Here is a 25,624-nt window from a genome sequence, read left to right on the forward strand (position 1 = left end):
GCTTTATTCTGACCAATGTCCTCTGGTGCCTCCTGGTTTAGAGAGCCAGGCACCAACAGAGTCCCCCTCCATGTGGGGATCTCTATGAGGAAAACAACTCTGCTCTTAGGAGGAAGTGTGAAGAAGGCATGTTCGAGCAACAGGATGGGAGAGCCATGGTGAGCAACAAACTCTAAACAACACCGGCTGTGGGAACAGATCTTTTCCCAAATACCGCTGATGGATGAGAGCCTTAGTCTGCACTGGCGTCACTATTCCTGAACAGCACTGGAGAACTGAAGAGAAGTAAGTAACGACATCGTAACACTGTTTTGTGAATTGGAAGAAAAGAGTTAGCAAATTGTAAGGAAAATCATCCTCAGCAACTGCTGACGCACAAGAACTACTGACAAGCATACTGGATACATGGAACCACACTGCATGTGCATGCACACAGGCAACTGCCAGAACATTCTTACTAAGAAGGATCCACAGGAAGCCAGCTCTAGTGCATGTCCTAGTAGGGGGGAGGGGGACGGGGAGGCGGAGGGGGACGGGGCAGCTCTGGTTTGTTTTCATTCATGTTGGCCTAGAATTCTTATGTTTTCAAATAATTTAGTAACCAAAAAAATTGATTAAATGCTCTAACAATATCGGGATAACAACTCCTGAATAAAGTTTAACACAAATGAATATGGCATACAGTTAGCCCCAAGTCCAGTTATGAGAATTAAATGAAACCCATGAAAAGTACAAACTTTTGAAAAATGGAGACATTGTATATAAGAATTGAGTTTAAGCCTGTTACCCCTGATGACCAAGAAAGGACAATTACAGAAAAGCAAAGAACTGGCCAAGAACTCCCTAAACACCTGCAGTACCCTAGCTGGCCATAGGGACACTACATTCCACTCTGCTACAATGTTAAAAAAAAAAAAGATTTATATAAATAAACAACAGAATTTAGAAAACTGTTTAGTAATTTACTTCTTAATCCGTATGTTACCAACTGTCATAATTAAGGCTGCAGATTAAACCACCTACAGAAACAGAAAGGCTATTATTTCTTCCATACATTCCACACTGTGATGTGTGATCCTATAATTATATTCATGTCTAATACTCTGGTAATATCTTCAGGATCCTTACAAGAGGGATGTGAGGCTGAGTCCCTAAGTCATGTAAACACAGGGCTAAGGCTTGGTGTCAATTACCCAAATACACACTAACCCACAGCACAGCATTACTCCATAGATTGACTATTGTGTTCTAGTCTACCTCCTAAGTCTGTGGGCACAGTTTCTGAAATGAGACCTAGAAGTGGCTTATAAGCCTTTAAGCAAACAAAAGTCAAATTATCATGTACTGCAATAAGTAGATAGCAGGATTTATACCTGAGGCTGCAAAACATCTGTTGCCCTTTTCATTCTTAGCAGCAGGTCGCAAGCTGTATCATCTGGAGGTAGGAAACCGAACACTATGCAATCTTCCTACTAAAGAAGCCTTACCTTGGGATCAGATGTGAGCAGTTTGAATGCTTGATAGACTTGGGCCTCCTTTACACCACCACCTAGGTCCAAGAAGTTAGCTGGCTTCCCTCCATTCAGGAAGATGATGTCACAGGTAGCCATGGCCAATCCAGCACCATTCACTGTGAAATGCAAATAGCCCACAACATGGAAACACGAAACAGCATGGAAATGGGATGGGAACACAGAGAGCCAAATGAGAACACTATCATTTCTAGGCCAATCTGTGCCCTGAACTGGGATTCAACTCATAAACTAATTTATGGTTAACAATCAGGACACACATATCCAACAAATAAACAAACAAACAAAGAAACAAACAAAAACCAAATGAAGAGAAATGTGGAGGATTCATCAATAATTCAAATAAAAAAGGCAGGTTCAGAAGAGGAACCAATTTGGCTGTGGGTTCTGAAAAAGATTCACATAGGAGGATGAGCAAAAAGAATTATGGCTGTGAGGAGTGGCTAGCCATTCAAACAAATTATGTGAACCAAGAGCAATGCTTAGCTTGTCCCTGTGGAGATGCTCCCTGAGTGTGCAACTTTTGGGACTAAACCAACATCTAATAGTTCCGCTCTTTCTTCGCCTTTGGCAGGCATGCATTTTTGTGTGAGCTCATCGGAGCAACTCAAAAGAGAAAAAATAGGGCCCAAACTACCATGCCTTGATGCTCCTTCTCCTGTAAGTTAGTGCAAGAAGCACACTACTTACACTAACATCCCTGGAGCCTTACTTAGCACTCAGAATGCTAAAGAAGGCAAGCCTTAATTCAAGCCACCCTGAGCTACATAGTAAGTACCAGGAAAACTTGGGCACACAGTACAATTCTGTCCCAAAGAGCAAAAACTAGGGGCTGGAGAGATGGCTCAGTCATTAAGAGCATGTACTGCTCCTCCACAAGTCCTGAGTTCAGTCCCCAGCACCCAGGCTAGGTCGCCTGTAACTGAAGCCCTAAGGGATCTGACACCCTCTTCTGAATTCTGGGGACCATTTGCCACATGTATATACACATATCTAAAAATAATTTTAAAAAGTAATCACAAAACTTAATACAAGATCTTATTTACTAACCCAATATTCAAGCTAGAACAAAAGTACGACAGTTTAGGGGCTTTTCTTAAGAATGACCATAGCCATTTACACGGGCATTCCTGCCTTTTAGAGCTAATGTTCACTGACCAACTGCAATTCTTTTGCTTCTTATGCTTCATTATAGAATTGCTTTCATCAGGCGACAATGGAGAAGTTGCAGAAACTCAGCAAGGGTAAAGTACCCTGGAATTCCCCAGACAAATCTGCAAACTGTGACTGCCTTTATTAGGTAGAAAAAAATTAAAATCGGGAGTGGGGACCTATATCCTGGGGTGGGTTAATGTGTGCCCAGGCCCAAGCTTAGCAAATAAAGAATGTCTTGCCCATCATAAAAAATGGTATTTGTAATAAAGATCTTCAACTAGTGTGCAGTGTTGTTAATCAGAGTTCGTGAGAAACATTCACTCAGAAAAATCTGTATTTAATTTGCTCTAAACCCACCCCTGTATTGCCCCCTTCCCAAATGCCTACACATGTTATGAACACATTTACTTATTGCAGCCAAGAGGGTGTAAGCGATCAACACTCTTCAGATAGTGCTCCCATATAAAGCAGGCACTTTAGGTATCAGTTGTAATTGGATGCCATTTTCTATTGTATTGAACAGCAAACTGTTGAAGACTCTTCACTTCTTAATATAATGATGCTGTTGTTTTAATGAGCAACAAATCTTTTTAATTTTAATTCCATTAAGATGAAGACCTCAGTTTCTAGTGCAATGAATTGTTTCTAACAGAAACACAGTCATGTGCAATTAAGCCGGAAGCATATAAATCACAAACACTAGAAGCCATGGACAATAACTGAAATTGTATTGCCTCTACAGACCCATCTTATCTCAGCTGCATAAGCCATTTTCACTAAATTAGAGAACCAGGATGGAGCCCATTGTTTGATTAATAAACTGCCATAATGAAAGTATTTTGGCAACTGGTTACCATTCAATCTGAAATGTTAGTGAAATGATTAGAATTTATGTCCTGTACTCCTTCCTCTGTGCCCTAGTTAGCATTAATTGTCAACTTGACACAGCCTATAGTCACCTGGGAAGGGAGTCTAAGCTGAGAGAATATCCATGTCTGACTGGCTTGATTGAAGAGTAATATAGGATGGCCCACTGTGGGTGGCACCATTCCCTGGGCAGGTGGTCCTGGGCTGTATAAGAATAAACTAGCAATTGAGCTTGCAAGAGTAGTTTTTATTTCAAGTTCCTGCCCTCTTTTCCCTCAGTGATGGACTATGGCCTGTAAGCTAACTTTGCTCCCCTAAATTTCTTTTGGTCAGAATGTTTTGTCACAGCCACAGAAAGGAGACTAGAACACTCTGAAAAAGTAATTTTGTCTCAGTGTACCAGTTTCACAAGAGTTCCTAGTAGATGGATGCTGAATACATAGGGAAAGTTGTTACTTTAACTAAAAAAGTTGAGATGCTTTAAATCAATGGTTAATACATATATTCACATGGGCACATATGTGTATACACAAATGTACATGTGTGTGGAGGCCAGAGGTTAGTACTGAGTATATTTCTCTACTGCTTCTCTACTTCATTTTAAAGATAGATCTCTCACTAAATCTAGAGATCACCAATTGTCTAGACTGGTAGGACTGCAAGCCCCCTCAATCCAGCTACTTTCCACTCTCACAGAACTGTGGCTATCACCATACGTCATCATGCCCAGTTTTTATATGGCTGCCATGGATCCACACTCAGACCTTCACATTTGCACAGCAAGCACTTACACTGTGCCATCTCTCCAGCCTCTTAGCAGTTCTTATCTGGAGTGGTTCTGAATACCAGGCACCTGCAAACATCTGGGCACTTTCCTTGCATTGTCTCATTTCCACAACTATCAGCTATCTCTGGAGGAGAGGAATGCAACTGAACCTAATATCCTGGACGGCTCTCTGAGAAGAAAAGATCATCCATTCCAAAAGCTCAACAGTGCCAGAGTTGAAAAACTGCTTTAAATCAGTGACCATCAATCAAAATGGACTTTGAAACTGTTTTCCACTTGACACCATAAGAAAACACCTATTTTAACAGCTATTAGTAAACAGCATTTCAGAAATCGTATAAAGCTTCAGGCTCAGTGCCCGCACTCACCGAAGCAGGCGATGTTCCCGTCTAGTCCTATATACTTGAGGTCGTATTTGGCAGCTTCATTTTCAATGGGCTCATTCTCTGATTTGTCATCCATAGCAAATATGTCCTTTTGTCGGAATTCAGCATTGTCATCAAAGTTTATCTTGGCATCAAAACAGACAACTAAACAAAGAGCAAAGGAGGCCATACCTGAGTCTCTTTGGAGTTAATACACTTAGGAGTAAGGAACGCAGAATCCTCATTCTCTCACACTATAGGCAGGGAAACAACAGTTGCCATCTTAACCTTTGAACTCTTAGGCTACAGAGACAAACAAGACAATGTCCCTGTTCTGAGGGGACTTACATTCCAGCAACGAGGACAGTAATTCATAACTGCCAGTCTCTGCTCAGTAACACAACAAAGGTCACCAGCATCCCAACAAGTGCAGTTGGCACAACTGACCCTGAAGTCACAGCTGTAACTGCATTACTGACTTACAGTTAGTATTTAGCAGGTGAGCAGTGCCTCTCCCTTTTATGCAGAAATAAACAAAGGAATAATGTCAATTCTTTTTCTCTCCTCTGTCCTGACATTCCATGATAAAATATGAATTATCAGTACTCTCTTACTATTCTAATACTTCTATATTTAATGAAAGTGAATGCTGTGTCAGAATTCACATTTTATAATTTGTCCCTTAATTCTGATGCCTCTCAGTATTAATTAAAATTGAATATATTTAAGGTACAGAGAATGTTTTGCCATACACAAGTATTTTTGAAATGACAACTGGAGCGATCAGATTTATATATCTGACTCTTAGATTATTTTCTTCTTTTCTGCCTAAATATTTGGGGTGAAAAAAAGGTACAATCATACTCTTTGAATCATTTCTAGCATACATTACTAACACTGTAGCCTTAGTAAGATTATTGCTATTCATGGTGGACCTTGTCTTCCTCACTTGTGAAGAATAGGGAAAGCAATCCCTACTCTAGACTACAAACTAACTTAACCTGGGTAGATGTCTCTGATTATGACTTCTCAGGTCTGCCAGTGCTGAGATGCCAGGCATCACTGTCACCACAGTATACATCCTGTGCTAGAGGTACAAAGAGCTCTGCACGCAGCAAAGCTCACTCCAAGACAGGGTTGGGCACCACTCATCTTTGATTACAAGGATGCAAAGAGGACACTTGGTGGATGGCTTCGGAAAAGAGGACAACATCTGTGGTGTCTGGACTCCAACATGTTTATTATTCCCCTTGCAGCAAAAACTTGTCGACCGACTGTACAACCGTGCCATCGTACCATTCTCTAATTGAATCCCAGATATGAACAAGCAGATGTCTTTGGTCAACATTTACAGATGTTGTGCCAGCTTTGCTGAGAAGTACTTCACTTCTGAAATGTGAGCCTTCATTACCCAGCATCTCAAAGAAGACCAATGGACATGGCCAGATAATTCTACTTGCTTACAAAGAAAAGGAAACACTGGTGCTTTATGGCACCCTGCACTGACAGGTAACAGGAAGATTTCTTCCAGGTTCTCTTGCACATGACTCAAGCACTTGGAGCAGTTCTGACAGAACTGGTATATTAACATTCAAGACGACTTGGCAGAAAAACAAACAGGCCAAAAGTTACATAAATGAATACTGACTGACAAAAGAAAATCTTTCATGGAAGCTGATATCTGCTTAAGTCCCTAGTCTAGCCACAGATTGCCCAACCACTGCCCACACGATGAATACGGAGTGAATGAGTAATTATATTTCTACAATGGTGAAGTTGTAATGAAGGAATCCTGCAATTACCAAAGGAATTGGCCTGTGTTCTCTGCTTGTTGCAAAGGCACTTTCTCAGCAGTTAATGACCAGTGTAATGATCAATAGAAAAGCAACTTCATTCTTGACTTTCCACTGGGTTTATAAATACATTCTAATTAATTTATTAGTAATTTTAGCTCCTCCATTACTCACTGGCAAGATTACTTGTAAGTGACACCTTCAAAATGAATGGGCAAAGGCTATCAAATTGACTTTCTAAGTGAAGACTTGCAAATAAAAGAATTCTTGGTCAAGATCAATAAACCAGTAAATCAAAATAGTTCCAAGCTAAACTTTGCCCCTTATTATAAAAAAATACATCTGCAAGCAGCTCCAGTGAAAGGATAATTAATGGAGATGTATGCAAAGTTCAGCAAGCAGTCCCAACCAAATGCCTGCAAAGCCATGCTTTCAAAACACTCTTTCTGGATTATGATGCACATGCCAAGTGCAGACAGGAGCTCATGGTTTGGTGAGTGGCTTTAGAACCAGACAGGCAATCCAGGGCTTGAAAACAAGGTCTGTGTAAGAACCTACAGTGGCCCTTGGTGCTACAGTAATCTGTTACCTGACTAGTAACAGATCAATGTATGCAAATCCAAGAGCTTTGGGAAACTAAAAATACCGTACAGTTATAAAGTTAGATATGGATATTTAAGTAGGCAAAGCCAGTCTGGGCCTGATGGTATACACTGGGAATTCCACACTCAGGAGGCTGAGTTGGGAAGATTTCAAGTTAAATCCAGTGTGGCCTAAGCATATACAACATAATAGTCTCTGTCATCCTTTCTCCATCTCTCTCCTTCCCTCCTTTCTCCTTCCTGTCCTCTCTCCCTCTTCCTTCTACCCTCTACTCCCCGCTCTCTCTCATATACTTTGCTCTGTTCAGTTATTTCTATATGACCAGGACAACATACTTGATGGCAATAACTGGTGGAAGGATGTGTTTTGCCTGGAGATTTCAGTCCATCCTAGTGGCAAGGTGTTCAGTTGTGGCAGTGGAAGGGTGTGGCAGTGACTGTTCACACCAAAGTAGACCGGGCGCAAAAGAGGCAAGAACACAAGTATAGATAGAACCTTCAAAAGTCCACTTCTAGTGAATTACTCCAGCCAGCCATGTCCCATGTCCCCAAAGTACCCAAAACCAGAGCCTTTAAAATGCCTTTGAAGTTAAAAAAAAAAAAAAAAAAAAAAAAAAAAAGTGTGGAGAGGTGGGGTGGGCTTCAAATGATAAAGACAGCATCTTTCAACTCCAATTCTTGGCACAGAGATCCTAACACTCTTAACTTTCTAAGCAATGGGCCTACTAGGTGGATCTTGCTTTTTGTTACTTGGCATTTTGGCTCTGTTCTTGACACAGAACTCTATACTCCTCGGACATTCCTGGGAATAATTTAAAATGTCTTTTGCTTCTGCCATCAGGTAGAAAGTGTTTCCCTGAACGCAATGAGCCACAGTAACAAGTGGCCAGAACTGAAGAGCAGGTTGTGAGGACACTCAAGTGTACTGGCTGGTCAAAAGTGCCCTCAATATAGTTGTCACTGGCATCAAAGGAGGGCATCAATCTTATGAGACAGAACTCTTAATATGTGACTCTGACTCTCATTATAGGCATACAGTGTCAGAACTGAATTGAGTAATAGGATTCCTAGCTGTTATCAGAGAAATGGTCACAAAAGTGGTCTGTGCTGAGGCACAGAAGTGGTCTGTGCTGTGTCCTTTAAAGACACAGATATAGTGCTGTGGCCTAAGCAGCTAGCCCTGGCCACAGTTTCTCTTAAGCTCAGAGCCCTTGTCTATAAACAGGATCAGAGTTGCTGGTACTGTTTGGTGTTGGTGGAAGGAGAAGCTATGTATGGCACCCAGCCTCATAGGGGAACATGATTAACAACATGGTACTTTCTGCATGCTTAGAGCTTCTTACCGTTATAGCTCACTTTACAGAACCTTCTTTTCATTTCTATAGTCTGTCTCATTCCCAAAATAGCCGTAAACTTTTATCTAAAGTAGACATAAATGAATTTCTACTGGCGTTTTAACTGTGTACAGGCTACCTGAGTTACTTGATCGGCTGTTGTCTGAACACATAAGAACTTTCTCAAAAGCAAGAATTTTAATGACTAGCATTTTTAACAGAGGAACTGTCAGGGCAGAAATGTTTTTAGCTAAAGGATGTGAGTTTTCTGATGACAGTCAAATTGTACCGTACATTTGCATATGGCCACAGTGGCTAAAGACACACAAAGTTTCACATGGGCATCTATATCAGGGGTGGCAAATTATGTCTCTCAGGCTCACCACCTGTTTCTCTGTGTACATTTCTGTGCATTTGTCTGGGGCTTCTTCCCAGGACAATAGCAAAGGTGGTAACTGCAGTACAGACTATAAGGCTGAAACCACCCATATGGTAACTGATACTTTGTAGCAATCCCTACTTAAGACACACCTTTCATCATCTCTATCTTGCTTCAACAGACTGGTAATAACCTACAGCTACAATGTTCTTACATAGTCAAGAACACTTGGCTTAAGTACATCCTGCTATCAGGAAGACTGAAAAAGAGAACTAAATAAAGCTACCCAAAAAGAAGAGATTAGCCCCTGCATACTGACGCACTCTTGGATGACTCTTCCGTGTACATGCAGAGCTGCTCTGTCACAGGTGGACTCATGTCTGTATCAACAGTGGGGCAATAAAATCACCTTGCCCCATTTGCTCAAACCTTAGCTTTCTCACTTAATTCAACAACAAAAAACTATGGTAAAATCTGTTTTCTGAGGTATGGCACTTAGCTGAGACATTAAGAATTTTAGTGTCACATAGCTGAGACCTCAATTCTACAGAAAATTCATTCTGAACAAACACCAATGTGTGTACAAAATAGGAAAAAGGCATACCTATTAATATTTATAAAACAATTTTCACCATCAAAAACATATTGTTACATGGTTGATAGATTATACAAATGAATTTTCCTTCTGAACAAATATCAAAGAAAGCTAAGTACTTATATTCAGAGGGTGTTTGTGTTGTTTTGTTTAGAGGTGTGAGATTCTGCAAGCTGCTAATTCAGCTGCCTTGATGGAGAACATGACTGGTAGCAAGAGGCCTCTGACCCCAGAGCTTCCACAGAAGAATGTGCTGCTGAGTTAAACAAAAGAAAAAAAATGCATTGCAGAAGGAAGACATATACATAAAAGGAGAGAAAAACAGCAGGAAGTACGACTGTCATAATTAGTTTGGAAAATAATCTGTCTTAAAGCAATGTGCTGCGTTTGATTTGTGATAAATAACCATAATGTGCTATTCAAATGTGCCTTGCCAAGCTGGCTTTAAAATGCTGATGCTTTAAAAGGAGTCCCACTTTCCATTAAATATTGATGTTCTAAGAGTTGTATACTGTTTAGAACTTTTCTCCAGTTGCTATGAAGAAAAAAACAGATATGAAGCGAGATTGGCTAGGGGAAGTATAAAACCAAAAGTGATCATGAAAACAGGGCTTGTGTATAAGGAAGGAAGAGACAGAGGACATGCAGCAGCAGCACAGCAGGGGCACTGGGAGCATGCAGTAATAGGGGGTTATTTAGGGGAATCTTAAGGAAGAAAGAGAGGAATCTGGTATGCCAGTTAACTTTGACTCACCCAGCTATAATTCTGAAGGATCTGGGCCACATACTCACTGCTCTAAGTGGCTCTCACTTTGTCATTCAATGAATGGAGTCATCTGTAGATGGAGCTGACTTGTAGCAGGAATTTGCCTCTCTGGGTATACTGGGGAAAACCACTCTATAGACTGTAGGGTGGCTAGCAATCCTCCCCACATGTACCATGCAGGGAACAAAAGCAGCACTTCTGGCAAATGTCTCCTAGGGGAAAGATCCTCACCACTTGTTCAAAGACCCCAAAAGTAACGACTATGAGACTATGATCACAAATGGTGGAGAGGGAAGAAGAAATAACACACAATACAGAATCCCTGAGTAGGTTGGAAAAATAATAGCATTTTGAATATTGCAATATTCATGTGCATATAATAAATGGACAAGTAGTCAGCTACTATCTATCTATCTATCTATCTATCTATCTATCTATCTATCTATCTATTCTTCTCTTGCCTATAGATTTACTAAGTCAATGTTAGTACAAATGAATCAGGGAAGAAAATAATTTCTCTTTAGTTACTGAAGCAACTATTTACTTTTGTTTCAAAGAAGGCTGACTCATTCCTGTAGAAATGCTTCCCTTTATTGCTCTAGTTTTCAATAGGAAATGGCCTTTCTCCTAAACCATGTGAGCATAGACCAGTGACTGGCAGGGCTGGACTCGGACAAACAAGGCTAAGGAGAAGCAGATGAAGGGCTGCTGTGGCTGCTGGACCAGCATGGCAAACACTGAGCACCATCTCTGCTGCCAGCAGACTCTGGAGAAGTGAGAACAGTTTGGAGAAAGCAGGGCTGCTTCCTTCCCCTCAACTTTGGGCTCCACAGACATTAAGGGAGAAGCTTCATTCTTTACACACCACAAGGCAATCTGCACCTTGAACTCCCCTGATAAGTGTGTAAAAGAATTAACCATTGGTAAACAAAAGCTAAGCCAAGGTTAATAGGTTTTCATAGGTCACTAGCAACCATTATAATCCTCAAAAGAGTCATTAAACCACAATAAAACTCAGTGTCAAATTGCCCTCTGAATAAAGACTGTTAACCACATTGGAAGGAATGTTCTTAGGCTGAAATTCTTCCATGTCTTTCCCACTGGCAACTCAGCAGCTTTGATATTAACGATGGTTACTGCCTTTCACTCAACAAGATATTGTAGAAGTAGATGAACACTAAAGCAAATTTTTAAAAAAGTTCCTGGGTAAGCAATGAGACAGGGAAGAAAGTCTCTCACAGAGAGATGTACAGCACAGTGGCTAGCTTTAATCAAAACATTTATTTGATATTTAACTTTGGAGCTCTTTAGCCTCCAAATTATAAGAACAATAACTGAATCAAAGTTCTCATGTGAAATGTTTTGTTAGTCACCTAAGTGAAAATGATTTAAGCAGAGAGATTATAAATATTATCAACATTGCTAAGACCTAAATGACTGCATTTATAGCTCCTAAAGAGTGGCCTGCTTTGCGGGACATGACAGTGATGAAGAGCCGACTTTCACAACTGATCATTAATCACCATTTCCTAATTGGGTTTAATTTGACTACTGCTCATTAGAGTTATAAACCAACACTCTCATTTAATTGTGATTATAATTCAATAGCCAAACTTTTATGGTACAATGAACAAATTAATAGCTAAAGATAATTTTCGTCTTAAAAATACCATGTAAGAAGACTTCTGCTTTAATGAACGGTACATACAGAATGTGATTTGTGACAACTCCCTAAAATATTCTTTAAAAAATTTCATGTTCTTATTAATTAAAAAGGAAACTTTAGCCTTTGTAAACTTTGTGAGCACCTTTCAAGTAGAGTTAGTTTCCTTTGTTGTCCCTAACCGCTACAGCTGTATCACAGGTGAGTAAAATAATCCTCCAGCCAGATGCCTCATGCTTCCGAGGAAGCCGTCTTCTCTCCTCTTCTTACAAGTGTGTTCATGTGCATGCTCACGACCACATATACACAGAGAGGTCAGAGACAACCTCAGGCTTTATTCCTTAAGTGTCATTTACTTATGTTTTGAGTCAGAGTCTGACTACTCTGGAACTCACCAAGTATCCTATCCCACTGAGCCTCATGGGTGCTTTGTCATTAGTGTGAGTTCTAAGAACAAACTTCTCTCTTCCTACTTGCAAAGAAAGCACTTTCCAGACAAGGTCCATCCTGCCAGCCTCCTGCCTTTTTTTGGACACAGTCTTGCATCATGGCCCACGATGCTCTGAAACTCATGACTCTCCTGCCACTGGCAATACTGAGCAGCACAACCATGCTTGGCTCAGTATATTACTTTAAAGAGCTTTTATAGTAAATTTGGACAGTGAACATCATTTATTGAGTATCACCTGCAGTACTTGAGAAGGCAGTGTGAATGTGACTTGTGCTCTCAAAACTTGAAACTACTACTAGGTCACTCTAACAAGGACATAATACTGGTTTAAAAGAACAAGCAGAAAAAAACAACACAGGCTCTACTTAGCCTGGCATGACAGGGCAACTTTATACACAGAAAAGAGAGGCAAGGGTTCCCAGCCTAGCCTGCAGATCTTCTTAGTGTTGGGAATAATGACTCTTACTTTTGCAGGGCTGTTTGTGAAAGTCTATCACAGAGTCTGGCATAGAAGTTCAAAAACAGGCACACCTTGTCTGCCTCCCCTCTATATAAAATACTGATGTTTTTACAACCACAGCAATTAAAAAATAATTTCTCTGGAGAAAAGGCCTAGTGGTGAAGAACAGTTGCTGTCCTTGCAGATGACCCAGGTATGGTTTCCAGCACCCACATGAGGTGGCTCACAAATGCCTGTAACTCCAGTTCGAGAGGAACCAATAGACAAGCACTTTTGGCCTCCACAGGGGCTTCACTGAAGCACACAGACATATAAATCTTCTTTAAAAATAAAGTTTAAATAAACACATTTGCATATAAAACCTAGTACAGAACAATCCTATGGTTATCCATGCAATACTGTAATTTAGCAACTTCCTTAGAACTTGCCTTTAGCTGACACTGGTTCTCCTGGCCAAGTCTTGTTATAGTTAAGAAGAGCAGTGTCTTTTCATGAACAGGAGCCAAGGGTCCACTTTATATCTTACTCTGAATGTATAACCCAATGCATCACTCTGTAATACAGGTAGTATTTTTAGCAATTTGACCAATACTAATAAAAGTTTTTGTTGTTGTTTTTCATATGAAGCTTAAAGGCAGGAATGTGTGTAGATAGGTAGCCAGAATATGACAGATGCAGAATTTGAGTTTGTCTTGAGGTCTCTCTAGGTTCCAAAGACACAGTCGTTTAAATTTTCGGAATTTGACTACAAAGCCTTTACTAAGGAAAGCTACCTGGGTCTTGACAGTGCTGTTTGTACAAATGTTCAGCTCCTTCTGCCTATTCAATGGCAAAGCCATGTTTAGCCAGGTCACAGTTTATGGAAAGAGTCAAAGTCTGTGGCGCTTAGATTCTGGCTTGAACTACTCTACCCACCATCCACTCCTCAGTACTACTCTAAGAAGTCCCAAGCTTTGGCTATGACTGTGTCTTCATTCATTTCCATGAAACCATGCAGTGGCGACATTTGCCAAGGCATACAACAGTGGAGCGAACATTGCTACAAGAGAAAGCGTCCCTCAAACACCTCCTTTGCCTAAAGCAAAAAAGGCAAGTGTGTTCACTACAGAGTGATAGGGGCTTTGCCAAGATGGTAGACATCCTGTTCAGGACATGAGTTGAAACTGTGCACAGAGTGTGTATATTCAAGAACATCAAGTTCAGATAAAAAACAGGTATAGCTGTTAAGCCCAAGGACTCACACCTAAATCCTTATCAGCAGCGACTACAGAAAAATGAGGGCTCTGTTGTCTGATGCAAGGACTCATGGCAGCTGAACACAAGCAGGAAGTAGCTCCTTGGGAGGCTTGGCATTTGCCTATAGCACACCCAAATACTAAAATGTTGAACACCATCATGAGAGCATGTGAAATGACCAGAAATCAAATTACTGAAAGAGATGCACTTAAAGCTGGTACTGTATTTGGGGATTATTTTGCAAGTTAATTTACAGTTTCTATGCATAATTATAAAAGTCCAATTGTATTTTCTCCCTTCTGCTGTCTGTTACCTTGTCCTTCTGGAGTTTCACCGAAGGGGTTCACTTCCACCTGAGTGGCGTCAATCTTCAGGAAGAGATGGTACAGCTTTTTAATCTGATCTGCAGCCTATGTGAGCAAGTGAGATAGAATTACACCCAAGCAATACAACAAAGTTTATTTTGCTTCATTAATGAAATCTTAAAAATAGCAAATTATGTCTTTATTTTCAGTTAGGTTTTCTAAAGGGAAAAATTGAAAAACATAATTATTTTAATTTCCACTGCTATTCATTAGAACAGACTGCTCAACTTTTCTCCAGACACTAAGAGAGACCATTATCAAGAAAACAAAATATTTTTTGTACAGCCTAAAAGTGCTATTAATCCTTTTGTGAATTATCATGTCCTTATTAGTCATGTTAGACTGCAGTATAAGCTACAATCACTAACACAAGCAGGCTTCATTTAAGTAAAAAGGTAAACAGGCTTTTGAGGGTTTATAATGACAAGGTTTTCCTTATTTTGTAGGAATAAAATGGTTATTATATTCATCAATCCAGGCCTGTAATCTGCACAGAAATTCCTGAGCGTCTGATGGAAACTGTGAGACAGAAAGATGAAGGTCTCAAACCATGCAGCCTCCACTGCACACAGGGGTCCTGGAGGCGAAGACCACAGAGAGCATTGATAGGCAAGTCCCTAATGTTACCCAGGCTTCCTTGGCCAACATGCACACACTGCTCATACCAGGGCAGGCACGTACTAGGCACTTCAACACGTACTAGAGCTCGGGTCAGTACGTGAGTCACCAGCCCTCCAGAAGAGTCCACACTTACAAGTCTGCAACTACAGTTGGATACCAGGTAGAACTCATTTTTGGCCTTGTTTTACTTCCCTACTGCCACCAGATGCCCACCATGTCAGCCCTGCAGTATGTGCCATCAGAGCCAGTGTGACCCTGCCCCTTTTTGGTGTAACAGAGCATTTCATACCTATAGGACTAGTGAGCCAGCCGGCTTGCAGCTCTGTCTGGTCAAAGGTAGAGGGAATGAGGAAATGGGGCAAAAAGAAAGGGAGAAGCTGGGACCTCTGTACTCTTTCAGTCTTAACTCTCCTAGTCCCTACAGTCCTTTGAATGAAATCCCTAAATATGAGTTTGTACCTGGGTCAATAATGAAAGTTGGCCCAGGTTTGACTAAAACATTTCTACTTTAAAGCTCTCATACCATCTGAATCTTAACTATTTCAGGTCTATATATAAATTTTATTAGATCCTAGTTGAAATCTGATGTACATAAATAAAGAAATGCATCCAAAGTGTAAGATAGATGTAGGCATGTATGCATGTATGTATGTATGTATGTATGCATGTGTATGTGCATTTTGAGGTCAGGTTCCAGGAAGTTTCCCAGACTCACCCTCAACTTGCTATGCAGCCTTGACTGCCTCAAACTTGTGACCTTTCCGCCTCACCCACCCTGGGCAACAGGACTGCCATCATTTGCTATTACACTAGACCAAGATAAAATCTTTTACTATTAAATATTTTATGGGTGGGTAACACATATGAATGCTATAAGGCGCCCCATTTGTCAGGATTTCTCAAGATTCTATTTCCCAACCAGAGCTTCCAGGTCCTCTGACACAGATACTGACAGTCTCTGATTCATCTGAGACACATTCTATGCACAACTAAGATGCACACTTCCCATCTTGAGAGAACAACAAAAGCCTCTATCCTTATTAATAGAAACCTTCACTGGCTGGATAAATAGACCACTTCTTTAATTGTCAGATCATATTTTATTGCATGGCTATACTAACATTCATTATATTCATCACCTAAATAATGACCATATGGATTGTTTCTAATAGCTTCATTTACTTAAAGTGTCATCTTTCTTGTCTCTGTAGATATGTAATATATGTGACTAAGCATTTATGGGGTAAACCCCAGAGCAGTGCAGAATGGATGGAAACTATTTATTATTTATTATGTGTGTGTATGGTTATGTGTATATTATTTGCATGTTTGTGGCTGATGCACATGTGTTTGTACATGAATAGGATGTTATGTACATGAATGGCATGTGGAAGCCTGGGGTATTGTTCCTCTGAAATGTCCATTTGGGGTATTTTTCGAGACAGGCTCTCTCACTGGCCTAGAGCTCACCAAACTAGGCTGAGCAGTCAGCAAGATGTACAGATCCACGTGTCTCCACCTCTGCAGCACTGGGATCACAGTGTAGCAAACAATGCCAGGGTGCTTTCCCTGTCATGGCTTCTCAGGATTGGCCTCAGTGCCTCATGCTCTCCCCTCAGCCCTGAAAGCATTTTAAATATGAATGATTCTATTTAAAGAAATTAGCTACCCGGAATGCCCACAAGCCAGTGCAGGAAGACTCTCTACTCGCACCCATCCAGCATCTGCATCATGCTGGGCACTGGGAGGGACAGCAGGTATTTGTAGTTTTAATGAGAAACTCATACAGTGAATGAGTTTGAGCATCACTCTAGCTCCTAAGAGACATTTGTATTTCTTTTCTGTGGATTTTGTAAATGTTCCTATTGAGAGTTGGGGGGTTTAATCATTAGTTTAAAGGAAGTGTTTTTATGTGACTATAATTTGCTCTTTATCCCATAAAAACTACAAATACGGTCATCTTTTAACCATGTTTGTGTTCCTCCCGCTGCAGGGGAGTCTAAGGACAGTCACACCACTCATGTCGCATGGCTTCTGGGTTTGCCAGACTTTCAAAAGGTCAGTCTCATTTTGGAAGTACTTTAAAAGATCTCTAACAATTTTTTCTAGTTTTCTTTATTGTATCTTGCTTTCAGTGTTGATACTTTTAAAAGATAACTAAACTATATTAAATTACAAAGCCAGTCACCCACAAATTCTGGAATGTGGGGACCAGACAAAGCCACGAGTACATGGGCAGAGCCTTTAGACCGCAGAGCCTCAGTCCCATGTGAAATGGCAAAGCCTTCCTTTGGTCTATGAGCTAATGCTGCCAGAGTGTACACAGAACGTCTGCACCCCTTCCTCCAGCATCACAGCATCCTCAGGGCTGTTTAGGCCACAGAGTGCTCTCCTACAGCACCCTCTCATACAGAGGCGAGCTAACTTCTCCTCCCTGTGCCATACAGTCAACTCCCTCAGTTTCTGAGTTGTTGCTAGGTTTTGGGCCTTAGTGTCAGTCTGTCTGAGCAAGCATAGCCCACCCAATCCTGTTTCCCCACGTATGTGTCTGAGTGTCTAAGACTAAGCTGTGCATCATATGGCAATTCAGTATCTTTTGGGGTTGGGGCTTTGTTTTTGAGGTTAGATCCTGTTATATTGTTGGGGTTGATCTTGTATCCATAATCTCAGGGGATCATGACTCAGACTCTCAGGGAGCTGGAAATATACACATGTGACTCCACTTATGGCTTTTGATTTGTTACTTAGACAGTTGCAGTACAGCTGTGTGTATGCATGTGGGAAGGCCCTACTTACCCACACCCTGTGCCATGCACTTCTACACTGACAGTTAATACTTAATAAATTATTTAATGAATAATTTATCAGAACAAAGTACATAATATAATCAATTTTAGGTTCATAAATAAGATCTAATACAACCATTTCAAAAAACTGGTAAAATACAGAGAATACAGATTTTACCAAGGTAGCCACTGCCAGATGTACATGCGCTCCTTCAGATTCTAGGATCATCTCCTCATGATCAGTGACCTAAGACTGTTGAACGTTTGCCTTTCTTACATGCCACCTCTGCTCACGGTACCCTCAGGCCTGGAGGCAGAATCCTGAATCAGACTCCTGTTTTTACTTATACACAGCTTCCATGAGCTCATGGGCCACCTACCCTTACTGTGCAAACAAACTGGGTACCTCTCCATAAATTCCAAGCCATGCACATCTCACATCCATTCTCATTCTCACTGTCTCTGTTTCTCTCCCTCTCTCTTCTTCCTCTCTCCCCCTTCTTCTTGTCATTCCTCCCTCCCCAGTTCATGTATTCTAGACCTGGGGAATGATCTAGACTAGTCCACAAATCTCAAGAGAACAATGGCTATCCTTTTGTACTTTAGATATAGCCAAGAAAAGTAAGTAACATGCAATCAGTGCAGCTCAATACGCAAATAAAAAGTCAAACCCACACAGATGTCAGCTGCCAGTGACACCTAAGACCCTGTCTCAAAGGTTTTATTCTTTCTTTTATTTCCTTGATAACCATAAACCATGAACATATCCTGGTAACCCAGGCTCCTTACTGACTACGATATAACACATTCAGAAACAGTGTTTGGGGCACTGGGGAAACATAATGATATCATTTAAGAGTTACAAATAACCCTTAATTTTCTCATGTATATGGAAGTAGCAAGGGTATCTAGGATACATTTAATATTATTACCATCTGTAGAGCTCTCTATTAGGTTCACAAGCTGAGGTTTCCAATCATGGGTCAGCAGCTTTTGCCCACTCTGGGTTTTTCCTGCTGCCACATTATGCCAGCCATTGTTGATTCCTAGAATCATTGAGTTGATCATTCAGTGTAGACAGCCTACATATGTGATTTACTTAATATCGCACATGCCAAATGTATGTTATCTGTACATGTTATCTGTATGCTATTACCTCGAGCGGTGTCAGCAGAGGAGTGAGCGAGGCCCGCTGTAGTGGAGATTAGGGCTCTAAGATGGGTGACTATAGACAAATGGGAGAAACACACATGTACAGATGCAGAGGATGTGCACAGGTGACTGAATATGGAATCAAATACAGGACCAAATAACTGTAACACCAGACTTCAACATAAGAGACTGGCTTCAGGAACCAACGCTATGTAAGTAGCCTTTAAATGCTTCTTTTAAAATGGCGTATGTGGTTAGCAGCCTCATTCTAATAATAAGAAACTAATCACTACAGCACAGAGCCCACCCAGCATCTTTCTTTGAACAAACTGCCTCCATAACAGTCTGCAGGTCTTAGAGAGGACACTTAGCTTCACGAGTTGTTTATTGAATGCTGCCTGTTTTCTCTCTTCCTGGGACATAGTCCAGGAAGTCCTGACTTCTTCTACCACCTAGAGTCTTTTACTTTTCAACAGTCTTTCCTCTGATTTTCAAATGAGCGAGCGGTGCCTTCTCTTCCACTAAACACTTCTGGTATTTTGTTCCACTGTATCCTTTGACTTGCCTACTGTCACAGTTAACACTTTTGGAGACAATGCAAAAATCACTGTTTCACTGGAACAGGAATGTACAATAAGCTAAAGGGAAGTGCCGTCCCCGTCTGCAGGTCTCATGTCCATGGCCTAACCGCAAACAGAAAATACTGTAGGACTGGAGAGATGACACAGTGGCAAAAATCCTTACTGCTGGACCCGATGACTTGAGTTCAATCCCTAGAACCCACATGGTGGGAAGAGAGATGACTCCACAAGTTGTCCTCTGACCATGCTCACCATGGCACATATACATACATACATACATACATACATGCATACATACATACATACATGCATACATACATACATACATACATACATGCATACATACATACATACATGCATACATGCATACATACATACATACATGCATACATACATACATACATACATACATACACATTTCCACCATACTCACAGACAGACAGACAGACAGACACACACACACACACACACACATACTCACACACACACACACACATACACACAAACCACTTCTATCAGATACATATACATACATCACCTCTTACAACAGAAGAAAATAGTTTCTTGATCATAAACAATTTGGAGAAAGATTCAGGCACAACCATACTGTGTCAGTCACAAACAACAGCAATTAAACAAGTTCCTGCAATTTCTGAAGCAAGGTAAACACGCTGTCTCCCAAAGGCTTATGTACCTGGTTTTTCAAAGACCCGAGGAAGCCCAGATTTTCTGCCATGCGCTGGGCTTGGCTATCCTTTATCCCTTCAAAGATGTCAATTTGTTCCTAGTGAAAATATATGAAATGAACAAAATTCAGAAGTCCAGTGAGAAGATTTAAACCTGAAAGCGAACATTTAAAGTACTTTCTGGCAAATAAGTGATTAAAGTGTGGCACCCTTCCACAGAGCTCTGAGCGAGGCTACTGCGGCTGCCTAGGGGGCACGTTTTAATTAGCAGGCCATCGTGAAACAGCCCTTCCAAAAAGTATATAATTCTTCAAGGTGGCATGATGACAAGACGATCTAATGCCAGTTTTCACTTTTAATTACTACACAGATGGCATTGATGAATATTTAGTCAGTTAATTTTTGTGACATCTTTTGGAAGGCATCCAAAGAAAGGCTTTGCTGCCTAATATTGCTGTTAAGTTTGGAGTTGTCATACACAGGTTAAATATTATCTTAAGACTTGAACACTTTATTCATATGAAAATTATTAATAATACTTTCACTCTACAAAGTGCTGTTCTGTCAAAAACAATGAATGCTATTCGTGTGCATTAGTTCATGAATTATGATAGCAAATGAGACTGTTTGAGATAAAGTTAATTTTGGCAATGGCTAGACATTATGAGTAAGCCTGTGTATAAAGCTTCAATTAAACTTCCAAAGCAGTTAATCTATGTAATACTGATGAAAATATTTTTAGAACAATCATTGAAGTGTTAGTACAGTATATAGAAAATCAGATTCAGAAAATAGGATTCTTTCCATACTTAAGGGAAACCAAACAGTTTCTAAAGGAAATAATGTTTCTTATAGAAAACTCTAATGAAATTGAGCATTAAGAATCCAGATTAAAAACTGGGTTTACTATTCCAAATGGGTTTTTTATTCTGTAGATGAGAATGGTACCTGATCATTTTCTTTCATATCAATCCACTTAATCCTTATGATGCTGCAGGATAAAAACCATTATAGTATTGTGTTATTTTTTAAACTGAGGCTAAAGGCTTTTGACAGACTTATTCCCTACTTGAATCTGACTATTCATCTCTCTGAAACTGATCTTAGTATAAAGCTTTCAAGGACTGAAACAACAGATCAGAATGTAAACCTCTGAATGCCTGGTCTTGTCTGGACAGTCTATGAAGTTTAGTGTTGGCTTGATGGGGCCTGGATTGCAGAAGAGATAATAAATCTCTGGTATGTCTGTGAGGAAGTGACTAGGCAAAGAAAATTGAAGAGCAAAGTCTCACCCTCAAAGTGGGAGGTATCATCATCTCAGTCTGGTCAAAAAGGAGAAAGTGAGCCAAGCACCAGTATCCATCTCCCTCTGCTTCCTGACTGCAGATATGACATGACCAGCTGCTTCAGGTTCCTGCTGCCATGCCTTTCCTGCCATGATGGATTGTACCCTCAAACTATGGGCCACAATAAACCACTCCTTAAGTTAATTTGACAGGAGTTTGTCATAGCAAGGACATAATACACAGACTAATCCACATACAGTTACACAAAAGAATGTGTCAAGACCATGACCACTGTTAAAGGCAGGAGTCACCCAGTAAAAACGGAGACAGAGCAGTGTTCTCCTGTTGGCTAATTCTTGGGTCAGACTGTATAGAAAGAAATGATGCAGAAAAAAAGGCAAGGAAGAGAGGAGAGAGAAGCTGAGGGGAGAAGAGATGGGAGAGGAGGAGAAGGAGGGGAGAGAGAGAGAAGAAGGGGAGAGGGGAAGGAGAAAGAGGAGAGGAGGGGATAGAAGAGAGGGAGGAAGAGGGGAGGGAAGAGGAAAAGAAAGGGGAGGGGAGAGGAATAGAGAGGGGGAGGAGAGGAGAGAAGAGGGGAAGGAAGGGAAGAGGAGTGAGGGAAGAGAGGAGGGGAGAGGAGAAAGAAGGGGAGGGGAAGGAGAGGAGAGGTGAGGAAAGGAGAGAGGGGGAAAAGAGGAGAGGTGAGGAGAGAAGAGAGGGAGAGGAGAGGAGAGGGGAGAGGACGAGAGAAGGGGAGGGGAAAGAAAGAAAAGCTTTTGAATACTAGACACTTCAATTCTGCCTGAGGAGATTCAGCATCTTCACCTCACATCTCAGCAACAGGTCCAGTGCTGCCTGCCTCAGACTCCACAACAAATACTGAATAGTTAGTACTCTGACGATCAGTTACATGGACGGTTAATCAAACATACCTTAAAGATGAGTTCTGGACTGGAAGCTGCCACTTCTTCAATGTCAACGCCCCCCTGGGGACTGCCCACTATCACGGGGCCATTATGGGACCGGTCCATCAGAATGGCCAAGTAAGTTTCTCTAGAAATATCCAGGGCTTCAGCAACCATCACCTATGATTGCAAGAATGAGAAGTCCACTTAACTTTGTGTCGAGCACATTTGAGCTTGGAAATTCAACACACACACATACACACACACACACACACACACACACACACACACAAATACACACATACACAAACACAAAACCAACAGCCTCAGTTGTTTCTAGGTTCCTGTCATGCTATGGATCATTGAAGTTCTGGGGAATCTACCAGGTGCATAGGACATACTGTCAGCCCCTTAATTAACCCAGTAAAGTGCTCAAGTGACCAGTGTCTGGTTTGTCCCAGGAACCTTCCAACTGTGATCTCAGTTTCTCTTTCTGATAAATCTGTGCCATTTGAAAAAACCTTCAGTGAAGCAGCTGTTTTAATTTGACACATTAACAATACATATGTATTATACATATTATACATATTATACTGGTACAAAACCAGGTTTGGCTACCAAACAAGAGATTTTTTTTTATATATAATATACTGATGTTGCATATATTTATACATTCCTATGTCCTGGATAGCTGTATTTTATTTCATTTTGTACTCTCTACAAATAAACATAGTATCTTGTTGTTGAAAATAATGCAGCCACTGGGTCTGATGGCACAGGCTTGTAATTAGAGCTACTCAGGAGGCTGAGACAGGAGGACACCAAGGTAAGTCCTGGTTGGGCTGCAGATTCAGTTTGAGGCTAGCCTGGGCAGCTGAATGTGAGCATGACTTAAAAGCAAAAGTGTTCTCAGGCCCTCCCCCTGCCCTCTTGCCATCCCTCACTTCTACCACATAGTTTGTCTAATACAAAGTTGGTCTAGTGAGGTACTCAATGACTGTGAGTATTCTTAGAATTGATACAGCATTCTAATTCTGAGGCTAAGTGTCATGCACGAGCTGGATTCTCCGTCTTTTGGAGCACTAACTGATGTGCTGTGCACTCTATCACACTTCAGTTGGTGAAGACCAGCTGCTGTTTCCACCAGTTCTTGCTTGGAAAAAATAATGTTTCACTTCTTTTAAAAAGCAAAGCAAAACAAAACAAATCCCGCAGGAAAGTAATGAGCAGTTCACACAAAGACTCAGTGTGTTTTGTGCTATAAAGCCATCTTGTGACTCAGGATGCTAGAGTGTTTTAAAGATTGTTACAGAGAAATTTGGTGGACTGCATAACACTCACCTCCAGGGAAGCTCGGGGAGATGAATTTAAAAGACCTTCATTTTGGTTCTATGAAGATTATTGACAGACATAGCCTTTTTGTGAGATCCCCTGGTATTCAAAATATCTTAAGTTTCATTATTTGATCAGACCAACATATCTCTTCTCCTCCTTCCCTCATATTCTGCTACTCAAATTTTAAGTCTCAGTTGAATAGCAATGTGTAAACTATTCATAACATAATGGCAGAGAGCTAAGAGTCTATGAAACCATCTGATTTTATATTTCCTATTTCCTACAGAGCAGTAGCTGGTACTGATGACAGTGATCATGGATCTCTTGAGAAGTGTTGCCTCACACCCCATTCCTCTCCCAAGCAACATGTAACACAATAGCACAGAGTCAGAAAAATGCCTGAAATTGATGTGTGTGTGTGTGTGTGTGTGTGTATACATATGTATGAATTAAATAGCACCACCAATAAGCTTAAGAAATTGAAAGTTTCCATAAGCCCGTAGCCTAGCTTTTGAGAATATGGAGTTGACACATTTTGCTCACCCCTCTACTACATTTAAATAAAACTTTAAGTCAACAGAAACAGGAAGAACCAGAAAACTTAAAAAGAGAAAGAAGCCTTGTTGGGAAGTGAGACATGAGGAAGCCCCCTGTGCTGAGCTCCACCTTGTAAGCCAGGCTAGATATTGTAGGAACTGATAATCCAGGAATGCCGACATCACAGGCCAGGGAGTCTCTGGGCCACAGAGTTCTCCACAGACATCAACCAAGCATCAGCAGTAAGTAATACCATCAACAACGAACATGTTGTACAAATAAAGTTAAATGAATGTATGAAATTAAAACTCCAATCCCAGTAATAATTGCTACTGGAAAACAAGAGAAAACATTAGGTGTAAATCTGAAAATACATGAATATCTCAAACCTATTTTCTGAGCACTATGTAACTGCAAGAGCGGGAATCAGGGCAGAGCTAGAAGACAGTAGTTTCTTAATGGACACTGAGGTTTAACATAGCAAACACTGACTCTCCCCAAACTAATATAGCAGTTTAACACAATTTCTATTGAAAGCTCAGCAAGAGATTTTTTTTTCTATTAACTAAGACAAGATTATTTTAAGAAGCATATGACAAGGTGCAAGAACAGGAATAGAGTACACTGAAAACAAAAGAATGAAATGAGAAAAGCAGTGTCCACAAATTAAAACATACTGAATGCTACAGCAATTAAGTGCTAGTGGCAGGAGACACAGCCAGCTAATTTTTGAGAATGGCACAAATTCTTTTGTCAATATAAAATTCAATAAAGGGAAAATGCATCTTTTTAAAGGGAGTACACATACAAATGGACATCCAAAGGTAAAAACAAAAACCACAAGCCTGTCACCTTAATCAAAAGTAACTCAAAAACCGACACACAAAAAAGAAAAAGAAAAACTATTACAAACTTAACAGAAAACCTTGTTCTTAGAATGTACCAAGAGCCCAGTCTACAAAAGAGCAGTGATATTTTGGACTTCTTCAAAACTAAATATTTTTGTTCCACAAAATGCTCTCCTCTACCAAGATAACTACACAAGTCACAGCAACAGAACCCACTAACACAGTACATATGCAGCAAGCCTATGCTGAGCCCACCAGTCTTTCTATGTAAGGCACGGTCACTGCTGAGGAGTGTGCCACAATGACACCTGGTCCCTGTTAATGCAATGACAATGAGCATGGCCTTCAAGGAGAGCTGACAAGTGACAAATGAGCAAATGAAAAGGAGTATGGATCTGTAGCTTCAAGGAATATGGAATTTTAAATAAGGATGAAACAGAATTACCTATTTACAAAAATGGCTAAAATTTTAAGCAATGACTACTAAACGTTAGCTAGAATGTGAACCCCAGTCACTGTACATCACAGATGGCACTG

The 25,624-nt window shown here is 40.6% G+C and overlaps 1 protein-coding gene across 1 annotated transcript in view; it reads right to left on the reverse strand.

Annotated features, from left to right (window-relative positions):
- The window catches only part of Suclg2 (succinate-CoA ligase GDP-forming subunit beta), a 232,852-nt gene that overhangs the window by 82,818 nt on the left and 124,410 nt on the right, over nucleotides 1-25,624 (reverse strand). Inside the window, exons 5-9 of the mRNA XM_034512316.2 lie at nucleotides 22,395-22,547; nucleotides 20,185-20,274; nucleotides 14,299-14,395; nucleotides 4,710-4,871; nucleotides 1,488-1,630 (exon numbers count right to left, since the gene is read on the reverse strand). Coding sequence (XP_034368207.1) covers nucleotides 1,488-1,630; nucleotides 4,710-4,871; nucleotides 14,299-14,395; nucleotides 20,185-20,274; nucleotides 22,395-22,547 — 645 coding nt within the window. The remainder of the gene's footprint in view (nucleotides 1-1,487; nucleotides 1,631-4,709; nucleotides 4,872-14,298; nucleotides 14,396-20,184; nucleotides 20,275-22,394; nucleotides 22,548-25,624) is intronic.

Source organism: Arvicanthis niloticus, chromosome 9 (assembly GCF_011762505.2).
Source record: "Arvicanthis niloticus isolate mArvNil1 chromosome 9, mArvNil1.pat.X, whole genome shotgun sequence".
Taxonomy (NCBI): Eukaryota; Metazoa; Chordata; class Mammalia; order Rodentia; family Muridae; genus Arvicanthis; species Arvicanthis niloticus.